The sequence below is a fragment of the Rhinolophus ferrumequinum genome, unplaced genomic scaffold (assembly GCF_004115265.2).
Source record: "Rhinolophus ferrumequinum isolate MPI-CBG mRhiFer1 unplaced genomic scaffold, mRhiFer1_v1.p scaffold_109_arrow_ctg1, whole genome shotgun sequence".
In the NCBI taxonomy this organism is placed as follows: Eukaryota; Metazoa; Chordata; class Mammalia; order Chiroptera; family Rhinolophidae; genus Rhinolophus; species Rhinolophus ferrumequinum.
In genome coordinates this window covers 2,754,422-2,770,921 of record NW_022680364.1, presented here as the reverse complement: position 1 = coordinate 2,770,921, position 16,500 = coordinate 2,754,422, and the positions used below count along the sequence as shown (strand labels likewise).

General features: G+C 46.9%; 1 protein-coding gene across 2 annotated transcripts in view; it reads right to left on the bottom strand.

Annotated features, from left to right (window-relative positions):
- The window catches only part of PFKP (phosphofructokinase, platelet), a 66,429-nt gene that overhangs the window by 47,550 nt on the left and 2,379 nt on the right, over nt 1–16,500 (bottom strand). For both annotated transcript variants that reach the window (XM_033102151.1, XM_033102152.1), the window contains exon 2: nt 7,025–7,098. In XM_033102151.1, coding sequence (XP_032958042.1) covers nt 7,025–7,098 — 74 coding nt within the window. The remainder of the gene's footprint in view (nt 1–7,024; nt 7,099–16,500) is intronic.

Below are 16,500 nucleotides of genomic sequence, written 5' to 3'. Positions count from 1 at the left end.
GGCTGGCCTCAGCTTACATTGTGGTGCCTACCAAAGTGTCCCAAGCATGACAATAGTGACAGCCAGCCTCGGTTCACAGTGTATTTCTCCCAAGCAACTCCAAACCCAACACGAACAACCAACTGCAGATAATTTTGTAGCTCCTACCGGAGGGCCTGAGCTGGGCACAAATGGTGGCCAACCCTGGTCTGCACCAGAGCCCATCTCAGGAAGCTCCAGAACCAACACACCTGGGGACTGGCTTCAGATGACACCAGAGCACCACCCAACCAGCTGCACAAATGACACAAGCGTAGACTCACCTGCACCAGAACCCTGCTAAAGTGACTACTACTCCATGGGATCAGCCTCCACACAACAGCGTGTCTGCTGTAGATACAACCAACCCTCACAGACAGCCTAAGACTCAATCCTACCCACTGACATGCCAGCAATAATCAAGGCCGAACTGTAACAGTCGGGCACACACAACCCACACAAAGGACACACCTGAAGCACCCTGCCCAGGTGATCAGAGAGACTGTGCCACTGGGCCCCCAGGACACCTACTGTATAAGGACACTCTGCCAAGACTGGGAGATGTAGCAGGCCTCCTTAATACATAGAAATAAACACAAGGGGACAGCCAAAATGGGGAGACAAAGAACCATGTCGCAAATGAAAGAATAGAACAAAGCTCCAGAATAAGAACTAAACAAAATGGAGACAAACAATCTACCAGATGCAGAGTTCAAAACACTGGTTATAAGGATGCTCAATGAACTCAGGGGAAGAATACATGAACTGAGTGAGAACTTAAACAAATAGATAGAAACCATAAAAAAAAAAAACAGAAATAAATACAATGACTGAAATGAAGAATACATTAGAGGAAATCAATAGATCAAAAGCAGATTAGATGAAGCAGAGGATCCAATCAGCAATTTGGAAGATAAGGTAGCAAAAAACATCCAATCAGAACAGCAAAAAGAAAAAAATAACTAAAAAAAAAAAATGAGGATAGTTTAGGGACCTTTGGGACAATATCAAGCGTACCAACATTCACATCATAGGGGTACAGAAAGGAAAAGAGAAAGAGCAAGGGATTGAAAACTTATTTGAAGAAATAGTGATGGAAAACTTCCCTAACCTAGTGAAGTAAACAGACATACAAACCCAGGAAGTGCAGAGTCCCAAAAAAGATGCACCCAAAGAGGCCCACACCAAGACACACCACACTTAAAATGCCAAAGGTTAAAGACAAAGAGAGAATCTTAAAAGTAGCAAGAGAATGGCAGTTAGTTACCAACAAGGGAGCTTCCATGAGATTGTCAGCTGATTTCTCAACAGAAACTTTGCAGGCCAGAGGAATTGGCACAAAATAGTCAAAATGATGAAAAGCAAGGACCTACAACCAAGAGTACTCTACCCACCAAGGCTATCATTTAGAACCAAAGGAGAGATACAGTTTCCCAGACAAGCAAAAGCTAAAGGAGTTCATCACCACTAAACCAGTATTACAAGAAACGTTAAAAGGACTTATTTAAGTAAAAAAAAGATAAAAAAAATAAGAAAATATAGAAAATAAAAATTCTGACTGGCAAAGGCAAATACTTAGTAAAAGCAGCGGATCAACCAACTATAAAGCTCTTACAAAGGTTAAAAGACAATAGTAGGAAGATCATGTGTAATTTCAGCAATAAATTAAGGGATACACACACCACTTGCACAAAAGAAGTAAACAATAATGACAAAGCATAAACATGGACGGGGTTAAGTAAACATTGTAGTGATTTTAGAATGTGTTTGAACTGAAGTGATAATCCGATTCAAGTAGGCTGCTATAAACATAGCTGTGTACAGGCAGCACATAGTCACCACAGGGCACAAACCTATAAGAGATATACAAGAAATAGAGAAAATAATTCAAACACAAACTACAGAAAGTTATCAACATACACAAGAGACCAAAAGAGTAGGAAAGCAACAGAGTATAAAAACAATTAGAAAATAATAAAATAGCAATAACTACATAATTATTAATAATTACTTCAAATATAAATGGATTAGGTGTTCTAATTAAGGCACAGGGTGGCTGAGGAATAAAAAAAAGAAGACCCATACAAATGCTGCCTACAAGAGTCACTTCAGATTGAAAGATACCCACAGACTGACAGTAAAGGGACAGAAAAAGATATTTCATGCAAATAGAAATGATAGAATGCTGGGATAGCAATACTTGTATCAGACAAAATAGCCTTTAAACAAAGGCTGTAACAAGAAACAAAGGAGGGTATGCCCCTTTTAAACATCTATGTATCCAACCTAGGAGCACCTAAAAATATAAAGCAAATATTGACAGACATAAAGGGAGAGATTGACAGTAACACAATCATAGTGGGGGGGACTTGAACACTTCATTGCCACCAATTGACAGATCATCCAGACAGAAAATCAACAAGGAAACAGCGGCCTTGAATGACACATGAGATCAGATGGACTTAATATTTTTAGAAGATTTCACCCAAAACTGACAGAATATACATTCTTTTCAAGTCTACATAGAACAATTTATAAGAGAGACCACATGTTAGGTCATAAAACAAGTCTTAATAAATTTAAGAAAATTGAAGTCATATCAAGCATCTTCTCTGATCACAGTGCTATGAAACTGGAAGTCAACTACAAGAAGAAAATTGAAAAAACACACAAACACATGGAGGCTAAATAGCATACTACTGAACAACGACTGGGTTAACAACGAGCTCAGGGAAAAAATCAAAAGATACACTGAGACAAATAAAAATGAAAACACAACGTCCCCAAATCTATGGGATACAGTCAAAGCAGTTCTACGAAGGAAATTTATAGCAATACAGGCCTACCTCTAGAAACAAGAAAAATCTCAATCTAACCTTATACCTAAATGTACTAGAAAAATAAGAACAAAGCACAAAGTGAGTAGAAGGAAGAAAATAATAAAGATCAGAACTAAATTAAACAAAATAGAGATCAATGAAACCAAGGGCTGCTTCATTGAAAAGATAAACAAAATTGATAAAATTTTAGCCAGACACATCAAGAAAAAAAGAGAGAGGGCCCAAATATATAAAATCAAAAATGAAATAGGAAAAGTGACAACCAACACCACAGAAATACAAAGGATTATCAGGAAATACTATGAAGACTTATATGCCATCAAATTGTATGACCTAAAAGCAATGGATAAATACCTAAAAACACAGAATCTTCTTCCAAGGCTGAATCGGGAAGAAACAGAAAATCTGAACAGATTGATAACTACTAACAAAATTGAATCAGTAATAAAAAAAAAAAAACTCCAAACAATCAAAAGTCCTGGACCAGAAAGCTTCAAAGGGGAATTTTACCAATATTCAAAAGAATGAACACCTATCATTCTCAAACTATCCAAAAAATTGAAGAGGAGGGAAGGCTCCCAAACTCATTCTACAAGGCCAGCATTTCCCTGATTCCAAAACCAGACAAAGACATTGCAAAAAAAGAAAACTATAGGCTGACATCCCTGATGAACATAGATGCAAAAATACTCAACAAAATATTAGCAAACCAAATTCAGCAACATATTTAAAAAAATCAGACATCATAAATCAAATGGGATTTATTCCTGGGATGCAAGTTAGTTCACTATCAACAAATCAATTAACATGGGACACCACATAAACAAAATGAAGGATAAAAATCATATGATCACATCAAAGATGCAGAAAAATCATTTGAGAAAATCCAACATCCATTTATGACAAAAACTCTCAGCAAAGTGGAGAGGGAAGATATCTCAACATAATAAAGGCCAAATATGACAAACCCACAGTTAATGTCACACTCAACAGTGAAAAGCTGAAAGCTTTTTCTTTAAGATGAAGAACAATACAAGGATGTCCACTTTCACCCCTTCTATTCAACATAATACTGGAAGTTCCAGCCACAGTAACCAGACAAGAAAAAGAAATAAAAGGCATCTGAAGTAAAAAGAAGCAAAACTGTCATTATTTGCAGATGACGTGATACTATATATAGAGAACACTAAAGAGTATATGTCTCCTTGTGCAAGGGAAACACCCTCTGTATATAAAGTGGAATATTACTCAGACATAAAAGAATGAAATCTTACCATTTGTGACAACATGGATGCACCTAGAGGGTATTATGCCAAGTGAAATAAATCAGACTGAGAAAGACAAATGCCATATGATTTCACTTATATGTCAAATCTAAAAAACAAAACAAACAAAGAAACAAAACAGAAACAGACTCATAGGTACAGAGAACAAATTAATAGTTGCTAGATGGGAGGGGTTGGGGGACTTGGTGAAAAACATGAAGGGATTAGGAAGTACAAATTGACAGTTATGAAAACGGGAATGTAAAGTATAACATAGGGAATATGGTCAGTAATATTGTAATAATTATGTAATAATTATGTAATAACTAATAATTATGTAAGTGACTTATTGGGGTAATTACCTTATAAGGTAAATTAAGTGTCTAACCACTATGCAATACACCTGAAACTAATATAATACTGTATGTCAACTGTAATTGAAAAAGTGAAGGAAAAAAAAATTTAAAGAAACACAACAAAACTCTTAAATCTGAGGAGGACTTAATGTTGACCAGTCACTATGTCAGTTTCAATACCAGACATGTGACAGGCACACAGCCACCAGCCCCATCCCCATCGCCAGCAGACGACCTCCCATCACAGCAAGTACAGATTTGGTTCTTGGTTTAACGCTGGGTGTCTTGATATTTGGGGCCAGACAGTTCCTTGTTGGGGGCCATGCTGTGCACTGTGGGAGTTGAGCAGTGTCACTGCCCCCCACCCACTAGATGCCAGTAGGAGCCCCCGACCCCAATAATGGGACAATGCAAATGTCTCCAGACATTAATGTCCCTGGGGCTGAAACCCAACTCCCTCACTGGTTTGATGTGGTCTTAGGGCTCTCCTCCCGGCCTTGCCAGTGACAAACAGTGACACAGAGAATGGGAACTGTCCACGAGGACCAGTCAGTTCCTTTAGCTACAAAGTAACTGAAACGACTTCCTTCCCTTCCCTCCCCACACTGCAAAGTCATCGTGGACGCCAAGTACATCTGTGTATTGGGGGCCTTCAGCTCAGTGAGGGTGCAGCCTCACCTGGGACGGTACCAGGACCGGCGAAGCCAGCAGCTAGCAAAACCCAGAGTTTCCGGGGGAAACGTGTTGGATACCAGAAGTCTACATGGATCCACCTTCAGCGAAGCTAAAAACGTTTCTTTAATTATAACAGAAGCAGCTGACATGAGGGGGCTCCAACCCCTAAGAGATTTATAAAACCACGTTCACGTATCAGGAAGTGCCATTAGGCCGGGTGTGTGGTGTCTTCTCTCAAGTTCTAAGGCAGGATGCAACCCCTTCTCTTCCCCCAAATAAAATACAATAAAAGAAAAAGGCAGAGGAAGCCGTGTGCATGCATGCACACTCTTTAGCAGCAACAGGAAAAGTCATCATATCCACACTCAACGTTGTAACTTGTAGAAGTGGGGGAGGGGTGAGCGTGGCCCGTGCCTAATGTGCTTACTCCACATCAGTGAACAGACAGCGCCCGCCAGGGAAGGCCTACGATGGATTCCACAAGGGCAAGCTGGCCCTAAAAACATCCGAAGAGAAAACGACAGAACAATGGTCTGGAAATGCTTTGATTGGCTTCATCGTGTTACCATTGCCCAAAGCAGACAGGTACAAACCCGAAGCCTCAGAACCACAGTTTAAAAAAGCAACCAAAGCACCTGAGGAAACATCTTTGCAAAAAACAATAAACAAATGGTTACTCAGACCAATGAGCAAAGACTTTCAGCCACCTCGTCACAAAAGGAGAAAATGACTACAGTAAACAGCCCAGGAACCCATTTCAGCTCTGGGGAGTGAGACGGGGGCCACACACCCAGAAACATGGATGTGGCTGGCACCACTTCTGGGCACAGTGTGGGCAGGGGGGTGGGTAAGCTGGAATAGAAATCACTTTGGTGAGACACATCAGAGCCGTTATAGGGTCTCATCCCTTCTAAGTCAGTGCCACATCCTGGGGTCCCCAGAGTGACACAAAGCATAGAATAGCCTCACATATTAGTGTTAAGGTAGTTGAAAAACAGGCAGTGACCTAAATAATCCAGTGGTGTGGGAATGGAGTGATCCAGTAAATAAACAGTCAGCTAAAGGATGAGACATCAATTTGATGGAATGTTACACAGACACTTTAAGCAATAGTTGTGGAATGCATATACCACACAGAAAATCATCACCACAATGGTAGGTAGAAACATACTACAACACTGGGAGGAATGCAAATAAAACAGAGTGGCCTTGAAGAAATTAAGCCATTTAAAAAGTATTCTCTTCCTCACATTTTTAAAGCTTTATTATGTGTATAAATTTAAAACTAGATATGTTGTTTTTTTCCTTAGTAGTTTTGTGGTCCAAACTACACTGGTGCCTCCCCCCAGACACTGCTCACTTCTAAGTTGCCAGGACCTCAAAAGCAGGAGATAATGGGCCATGGCCTTTCAGACTCTGTTTTAAAATTAACAGATAAACAGATATTAAGAAGTTAACAGATAAACAGATACATTAATGGTGCAAAGCTCAAAGTGGGCGCTTTTCCGTTTATTCTAATGTTTGTTCAAAGTCAGCCTCATTTCCAGTGACTTTGTCACCTCTACAAAGAATGCGAGCCACAACACAGGTGGCTTGCCATCAGCGATCCTGGGAGGCGAGGTCAGAATGACACTTTGTGCCCATGTCACGTCCCTCCTCCCCTCGCTCCCACAGACCTCCCACAAGTGCATCAGGACCGGGGAGCACACCCTCCCCGGGAGGCTGCCCGGGACCTCCCTGGGCCCTGCGCTCCCTGCTGGCCACCTGCGTGTGCTGTCAGCGCCCACCCGGCTGCGGCCAGCAGCGCCCAAGGCAGGCAGGCGGGAGAGCTGCGGGCGAGCAGCGGCGGCGGGGCACCGGCGACACTGACCTCGTAGATGAAGTACACCTTGGCCCCCACGTAGATGCCCATGCGCACGACAGCGCGGACCGCGGCGTTCATACCTGTGGGGGACAGGACAGCGGTGAGTGAGGGAGGGCCTGGGCAACTGCGGGCAGCGCTGAGCTCCAGCATCTCTCCTCACAGGCTCGGACGGGCACCAGCCGCCCCCACCCTGGACCAAGTCGCAGCAACTCTGTCCCGTGGCGACACAACGCAGGCGGCCCGCGTCCGTCTGCAGTTAGCCAAGTTCAAAGACAATGGCACTGACGAGGACCACGGGTCTGTGATGTGAGGAGGAGATGAAAACTGATTCCATCACTAGCTGCTGTGTGAAAAAAAACGGAGTCAACTGCCTTAAATGCAAAGTCAGTGATGCATTTTATAAAAAGTGAATTAAACCTACATGCCATAAACAATACCCAACCAAAGGAAAGCTGGGACGCTCCCACACTTTCTGAGGACCTAAGAGAAAAAAATAAAAGCCCTCTGTGTGACGATTCGAGCCCACACACTCCGTCTTGCTTCCCGCTGAAGCCATCGCGCTGGAACCCCTGCCTAGAGCCAAGTGAACAGTCTAATTTTCCACGTCCTGAATCCTGTATCGCCTTCTTAGCTGAGGGGCTAGTGCCACGGCGAGAGAAGTGACAAGGAATGAGGGCCGCTCCCTTCAGAGATGACACGTCCTGTGCCCCTACAGGAGCAGCAAAGCTTATTCCAGCCAAGCCGCCTTTGGACACCCACTGCTTCCAATCTGCCTCCTTCTAAAAACTTAAATTTTGGAATCACAAGTCAGGAATAAGGATGTTGGAGAGCGTGGACCACCACTTAAGGGATACTTTCAGTGAACTAAAAAAAAAAAAAATGAAAGCTTCTGTGGCTCCAGAATGACACTCAATGGACACGGACACTGACGTTGTATATATTTATATGCAAACCTGCTCAGAAGATGGTCAAACAGTTTCCAAATTATGTTGAGCCGGGTCTGAAATGCTAGAATAAGACCTCTGCAATGTGATAATGTTGAAAGGTTACAATATTTATGTCACTGAAAAAGCTTGGGGGGAGGCGTACATATCTTGGAAATAAATCCACATTGAATGTCTGTCTAATATCTACATTCATGTGGACATATTTAAATATATTTGGTGGTCTCATTACTTCATGTTCAAACCTAGTGTATTACACGGAGAATTTGACCAACCTACTAATTGACTGGTGGTGGCCTCTCATCCATCCAGAAGGTCAAGCTCAGCATTTTGAGCCTCAGTCATTTATTTTACCTTCGTCCTTTCCTCCTGCTCCCGTCTCTCTCTCTTGCTGCTTCTCAGTCGAGTGAGCTGGGTTTCATTAATGCCCTCGATAGCTCCTGCCCATAGAGCTGACGTGTTCTCCCAGCACTGCTCCCCGGACCAGCACCTCCTTCTAACACTGTCCTCACTACGGTCAGAATCCAGCTTGCTTCTCTTTTGTTTATTGTACAAGTAATGTATAAGTACATTCTTCTGCTTGAAAACTATTACAGAATCTGGAAAAGGCACAGCTATGGGGACAGGAAAAGATCAGAGGTTGTCAGGAGTTGGGGGGAGGGATGAACGGGGGAGCACCGAGGGTTTCAGGGCAGTGACACTGCTCTGTGTGACACTAGAATGAGGGTACGTGTCATTACACACTTGTCCACACCCACAGAATGGACACCACCAAGAGTGACCCTCATGTCAACACGGATGATGTGCCACTGTAGGTTCATGGACTGTAACAAATGTGCCAACTGTTGGGGGCGCTGACGACGGGTGAGGCTGTGTGTGTGATGACGGGGGCAGTTACGGAAAATCTCTGTACCTTCCCTCAGTTTTGCTGTGACCCTAAAGCTGCTCTCAACAATAAGGTCTTAAAACAACAAGTACAGACCAGCTAGAAAGTGAGTGTCCTTCTGCCCCCTCGCCCACCCTTTGGGACACAGCACACAAGTCCCACAGAAAACTTGCCATGACACCATTGTGCTATCACTGTACAGTCTGTACTTTCACTTTCTTTTAGATGTTTCTGTGTCATCTTTGATGTGTATTTTCTAAAACACCAACATGCCCATGTCCCTCCCTGGAGTCCCCAGGGCCTGGGCATGTAAAAACCAGACTCCTGGTTGGGGGGGGAGACCCTCCCCCCACAGGCTCTTCCGACCTGCTGGGCCCACCTGGATCCAGGCTTGTCCTTGAACCTCATGCTCTGTCTACACTGCACGACCCACAGCACCCCAGGACTGCCCCAGGTCCCAGCATCAGGGCCTCCTGGCCCCATCTGTGCTCCCTGGGGAGGTTTCCTGGCCCTCCCCTGCTCCACTCCTTGTTCTGGGAAGGACAGAGCTGGCCCGCCCCTCATGCTCACACCTGGGTGGATTTATCGCACCCACCTGCTGATGCCCACATCTCCTGCCTGCAGGGCCAGGTGTGCATGGAGCCTCCTAGTCCCTCAGACCTTCACTTAACTGGTAAACAAGGTCCTCATGGTCCCTCCAATAGACTCCACGAGTCCAGGACTTTATGCAACACCACTGAAACTGGCAAGTTAGCCACCAAATGCTGAACTACACCAATGCTTTCTCACGGGAGAGTCACACAGCTAACATCCCACTTCCCGTCTTCCTGAAGCTCCCATTCCCAGGGGCCCTTCATAAGGCACGATAAAAGGAGACAAACTGGGGGATTTTAGAAGGGGGTAAGAAATGGCAGGAGTGACACTGTGACAAGGGGGACACGATGCAGAGGTGAGCAGGAGACCCCCGTGGAATAAAAGCCTGCCCCAGGAGGTCTGCACACATCTTCACACCAGCCCCTCCACTTCAATTCAACCCTGCCTCCCGGGATGAACCCGGGGCGAACACAGGTACTCACCTGGGAAATGGCCTGTCACCCCTCAGCTTGCAGCGGCTGCAGGTAAGGGCTCCAGGGCCCCCAGGTTTCCCAGGCGGGGGAGGACCCCGAGCACCACCTGTCCGCCCAGCTCCCAGGGGTGAGCCACGTTCTAAGAACCAGGCCTAACCGCACAGCCTTTATCCGCTTGCCAGTTTATGAAACTTGGTGAAGCCAGCTGGCCTTTCCCCCCGCTGGGAGTTAGCAGCCTCCTGCTTGGTCTGAGGGAGCCATGCTCACAGCACTCATAACCCGGGTCAGTGCCCCAGCACCTGGGAACACCGGGCAGCTGGGCGCTGAGTGGATAAACTGAGAGCCAAGGGAACAAAATTGATAAACGGAGAAGCTGCAGTGTAAGCTGTCCTGGGTTTTATGTATTTTACCTTGAAACATGTCCTAATTCCCTCTAGCACAAGGGCTGCACCTTAGAATCACTAAAGGGGCTTTAATTTAAAAAAAAGGCCTGCTGGGTGCCTATTCCTGTTTGGTTATGTGGGGTGGGGCCTGTTCCCTTAGCCAGTTCTCCTTTTCAACTTGGTGCACAGTGAGGACCCAAACTGCTGCCTGGGATGCTGGAGGGCAAACACCAAGGAACACAGAATAAGCCAATTTTCACCAATGGCCTCTTACACACATGGCCGGGACCAAGACAAGGGTCCCTGGTATTGGGGTCTGACAGTCTCCTGGGTGGGCAGGGCCGGTTTTAGTTTTTCGCCTAGCACTGTCCTGGGGCTCACCTGCCGTCCATACAGAATACAGGCTGTTTGGGGGTCTTGCACTCTGCACTCAAACTGCTGTTTTTAGTAACCGCTCAGGCACAGACGAGTCCATTCGTTTTGCCTTTGTTTTGATCTTGGCAGCCAAACCTGGGAACTAAAACAACTTTCATTCTTAGTTCCGTGGGAAAATGTAACCCTGCTCCTAAGCACAAATCTTAATATTTTGAAAATAATCTTTATCATTTGCAAAAATTCAAACCTCAGTCCTCAGGGGATGTACCGTCTTGTAATGGGAACCAAAAAAAACCTTGAAAAAACTAGGGAGGAGCTAAGTGAGAAGTGTGTGATCATTACTCTAGATATGAGAGAAAGAATAGATTTTTAAATTGTTTCCTTGATGTTACATATTAAAGGCTTCTGGTTGGACCATCATGCAGGTAAGCCAGTCACTAAGATACTCTCTTCCTTGAGGTCAGGGAGTGAGGTGGATGGTTTCCAAATGCCTCCTGAGATTCTGTTCTGATAAAACTTAAACTTTGAGTAATTTGTAAGAGACAAGAAATACAGTGATTGTAATAAAATAATCAGGGTTCATTCTTTCCTGTCCTGTGTGAGCTGAAGAGTGTGACAAACCTCCCTACTGAGCCCTCTAGGGCAGCCTCGAGCCATGTTCCCGCACATGTCTCAGTACTTATAACCATTGCCTTACAGATTTCAACATTTAAACTCCTTTTTGAAAAATAGTCAGGTTGCCCAGTCCTCTTACTGGTCTCTCACTGAGTTTTCGGAGTTTCCATCTTTGTGCCAAAGCAAAGATGTGGAACATGACAGAAAATAAACCTAAAATGCACCCTATCTTGCTCTTGCTACTCAAGTTCTCCGTAAAGCTTCCCCTTTTAACAACTTAGGAAGGGGCAGGAAAAAGCACCCTAAGGAGAAGTGTGTCAGGACGCTGGCGCCGTGAATCAGTTGCCAAGTGGGAGCATCCCGCCTCGAGCAAGGTCCCAGTCACCAGGTCTTGTGCTCAGTCAGTGGAAAGCTTGAGATAAATCAGCCAAGGGTTGTCATTCATCCACTCATCATCCCTCCCTCACGCCTCCCTCTCCCATCCATCCATCATCCATCCACAGGCCATCCATCTGTCCATCAGCCATCCGTCCATCCACCCCAGATGCACAGACTGAGTAAGCACTGCTGGCTGCGTCACCGAGAAACCAGGAGACAGTGCAGTGCCTGCTGGGCTTATCCCAGTGGTTACCATTAACATGACAAGCACGTGACACCCAGGGGTGGAAGGTGCTGGGGGAAGAACAAAACGCAGAGCGGGGGAGAGGGGCAGGAGTGTGGTGCCGTGGCGAGGGGCTGCAACTGTCCTTCAGAAGCCAGCGTCGGCCTCCTGGAGAAGCGTTCACTGAGGGACAAAGGAAGAAGGTGACAGAGGCCAGCCAAGAGGACATCTGGAAAAGAGCACTACAGGCCGACCAAGGCCACAGCGGGAGCGTGCTTGCCACGTGCTGGGTCCCCGTCTCCACAGCAGACGTGAGAGCAGGGCCAGCAGCCCGCTGCGTGTCATTCCAACCTCAACATAAACACTGGGTAGGGACCCACTAAACAGGAGCAGCATTGTACCAGAGCCCCACTGTCATGGGGACAGCCGCTGGCCATGACGAGGTGCCGAGTCAGAGACAGTGCATTTCAAAGGCTCAGTATCAAAAAAGTGGACTATCTTACTACTCTTTATATTGAAGATGGGTTGAAATACTGGGTTGAATGAGATATACGTTTAAAGTTAATTCCACCTGTTTCTTCTACTTTTCTTTTGTTATCGTGGCGACCAGTTTAAAGTCACATGTAGAATGGGGTCTCTGTGCACAGGCCTCATTACACCATACAGTGCCTCCTAAATCTCGCCACGCCCACCAGCGCAAAGCTCCTGAAAGGTGGTGAATATTCCATCCCAGGTGCCAAATGTGGCCTGTCTCCTCTAGGTCACTGGGATAAGCACGGCTGTAAAGAATGCCCTTTGACCAACGTACCTGCCTCCACCCTGCTGGCTCCACACTCTGCCTTCCTTCCTGCTGCACAGACCAGCTCCTCTCAGAGGTCAGACCCTCTACTTACACAATCCATCCCACACCCGTGGGTCCTGCCAGGTGCCCACTCCACCCCAGCACCTCCCCCTATAGCCCAATCCTGCTCCTCACAAGACCCTGAACTTGGCCGCTGGTCTCCTCCCCCTCCCTCCACAAAACCGCCCCTATCAGGCGCAGCCCGTGAGCGCCTCCAGGTGGTTCCTGGCCAGTATCACACAGGTGGTGCAAAGTCCTCAGTGCCTGCCGCACGCAGGAGCCTTGCCCACCTGGCCCTGACCGCTTCCTCGCAGCCCCTGCAGACACCCCTTCTGCCGGCCCAAGCTGCTTCCCATCAGTGCCCCCCCCACCCCACCCCAGGAGCAGCTGGAGGGTCCTGCGTGGCACAGGGCTGTTCCCAGCCCACTTCCTTCTCCTGTTCATCTGCCCCCAGGTCACTCCCTGAGAGGCGGCCCCATGGTGTACCTTCACCTAGGAGGTCACCGTCAGTTTGTGGAACAGTCACATGCCCAGGGAAACGAAACCTGTCATGCTGAAGCAGAGCTGAAAAGACGAGGAGGAACGGCTGCAAGCGTCACCCTGCCGCACCCTTTTTCCACCCTCTTCGGAGCAAAGAAACTTCTGACCAGGTCACTTATTTCTACCGTATTGTAGAAAGGATCCTAAGTCACAATTCAGTCAAAATCTTTGTCAGGGTCAGAGAACCATCACAGGAAACCGCGGGGAGGGTCGGAACTGCCTGGGTTTCAAAATGCCCAGGGGATGCAGGCCTCAAGCGTGGTCCGCAGCCAACCAGAGGGGCCAGCAGCTCTGGTGGATTCCCAGGCCTGCCCTGGACCTTCAAGACCGGTCTGCATCTCCACGAGGCCCGTAGGGGGCTCAGGGCATCAAGGATGGACGGGAAGCTGTGAGCCCTCGCAGCAGGGCCTGCAGGGTCCCCAGCAGTGTCCTGTACCGTTCCTCCCTGTCCTCCTGCGGCCTGAAGCCTTTCGCTGAGGAGAAGGAGAGAGGGAGGAGGAGGGAAGGAGGGCGACAGGAATTAGGTGATTCCACTTCCTTCACTTTGCAAACGAAAACTCCCAGGCCCCATCCCACCCCAGGTAGCGAGGGCCCTGAGTAAGGCTGGGGCCCAGGCCGCCGGTCTCTGGGGGGTGCTCCTCGTCCCTCCTGACAGGCCGTGACTGTCATCTCCACTGAGCTAAGTGTACGGTGGGGAAGACGGTGGGCTGAGGGCTGCTCGCGGACACTTGGGAAAACACAGTAGCCTAGGAAGCCCATTAAAAAGAGTAACAGGAAACATGACTCAACCACTTTCTTAACATAAGGCCATCTGCTTTTCATCCGGAGATAGCTTTCCAGCACAAGCACAGTCGTAATGGATAGACAATTGTGTGTTCCAGCGTCTGCCGCTGCCCTTTCCTCACGGTTCTAGTTGTAATTGCTTCTGACAGCCCACCAGATGGGGACGGCTTTTTCAAATGGCCCCATTTTTCCCTGAAAAGAGGTTTCAGGTCTATATTAAAGCTTCTAGTTTTCTGTCACCAATGGGGAAAACATTCTTTCTTTGAAAGATGACAGGATGTCTAGCTTCTAAGGGCCATCTGAGTAGGTCACACAATGTTGTCTGCATTTTTAGACAGCTACGCAATTGCACAGACTTCCCGTGGCACACATGGGGTTAACACTGTAATTCTAACACACTGCCTCCTACAGCCAACAACTTTTGCTAAATTATTACATTGTAAACACAGAAGATCCCATGACAGAACGTGTTTGTGCAGAATTACAGGATGGTAAGGAGCCCAGAGCTGTGTGAGGCGAGGTGGTCACTGTTCCCAGTTGCCCTTTGCATCTAACCGGGCTCTAAAGCCAGCAGAACTTTGGGCGGGTGCAGAAGGAGCCCACCCAAGCAGGGCCCCAAGGTGGAGTTCAAGAAAAACAGGTTCAGTGAAGGACCCCCTTGGCACCTGGGCGCCACCCACAGGACCTCCCATTGCTGACTAGGGCTTCTAACCTCCAGAGGTTGATGGTGCCCAGAAATTGCTCTGCAGGTAAGAGTGCTTTGTTTTAGCTCAGCGGAGGTTTCATGCATCCACACGACTTGATGAGAAAAGAAGACAGCTAGAACTCCCAGTAGAAGGAAGCACTCCTTGGCGAGATGCCTGGATGGAGATAGTCACCAAACATTTGAGTGCCTGCAAGAGCCACGTGCTCTGCTGGGTGCCAGAGCTGCCCTGGGGAACGACACTTGTGTCCCAGTCCCCCATTCCCACTGCAGCTATACTACTTAACAGAACTCAGCTCCAAGTTCTGAGATGCACCAGGCGTGTGAGGTTCTTCTCAAAGCTGCCATGCTCATGTGTCACATGAGGATGAGTTAATACCTGAAACTCCCCCATCACACTGGTCCCTAAATGTTAGTCACTCTTCCTATCAATGGAAAGACTTACACAGACTCGATTCAATGAACTCCCTGGAAAGCTTGTATTCAGGTTAACTTTGTCCTGGGCAGAACAGGGCTCAGCTGCCATTCTCTGTGCCCTGATGGCCGTCCACTGCTCTACACCGGCAGCTGTACCAGGCCTCCTGAAGCCCAGTCACTGTCTAAGACAGTGAGTCACTCTTGGTGCCGACACAATCTGGCTGAGTGTGGGCCCTTAGTCATGGCTAAGTCTGTCTGTTTGGCAATGTGGAACCTATTTTAGGTAAAAGTGAAAATCAGTTTAAATTTGAAGATTCCTTGTGATAACAGAAGAAACCCAAAGAATGAGACAATTAGCCTTAGAAATACTCTTCCTTAACGGGCGTGGCTAGAGGAGTCAGGAATATAGATGGGGAATTTAAAAAATAATAAATAAATACACAACATACATTTCATTGGGGAAAAAAAGCATTTCATCATTCTGGAATCAAGTGTTACATGACTTTAGCCACTACCACTGTATTGTAAAGTGACTGCTAGCACTGTAAAAAGGCATTTTCTGTTCCACGAACAAAGTTGCCTGTAAGTCATCTGTATAAATTCTGAGCAAGTCAGGCTTTGCGCAGCTTGGAGCTGTAACTAGACTTTACGACCTCGCTTGCGAGGGGCCCCTTAAGAGCATGGCCGACTGGAAAGAACCTGAATTGAGATAATGTAAAACTTGGCTTAAATACCGCCACTATGCGCTGCGTGACCTTACCTAAGTCACTTATCTCACTGTGGGTCTTTGTCCCCACCTCTAAAATGAAGACACACATGTCTTGGAGCCATGTAATTAGACCTGGATATAAGACCTGTGAAACTCCTCGCACATAAAATGTGCCGAGACACAGCAGCTACGGTCACCTCGACATGACTCTTTACCATAATCGCACATCTGATTAGAAAACTACCCAGAAATGAAGACATGGCATGCTCACCCTGGTCTATAGCCAGGAGCAAATTCTTCTAGGGGAAACCGAACACTGACACATCCGAATCCAGAAAAAGCGACACAAGCGTGCTGGGAACAGACAACGTCTCTGGGAACAACTACTCCAAGGGTCCGTGTCTGCCAAGGCCAGACCTCTGAGTACGTCTCAGGGTGACAAGTGCATCCAAATGCTCAGACATCACATCTAAACAGGAGGTCTGGCGCTTTGCACGAAGACCAAGAAAACACGGCCAACAGCCTCAGCTCTGCCTGAGGGAAATGCCCAGACAACCGGCGTGGTGGGTTGTCAGAAATGTAGGACAGCCCAGATATGCCAGTGGAGAGCAAGGCCAT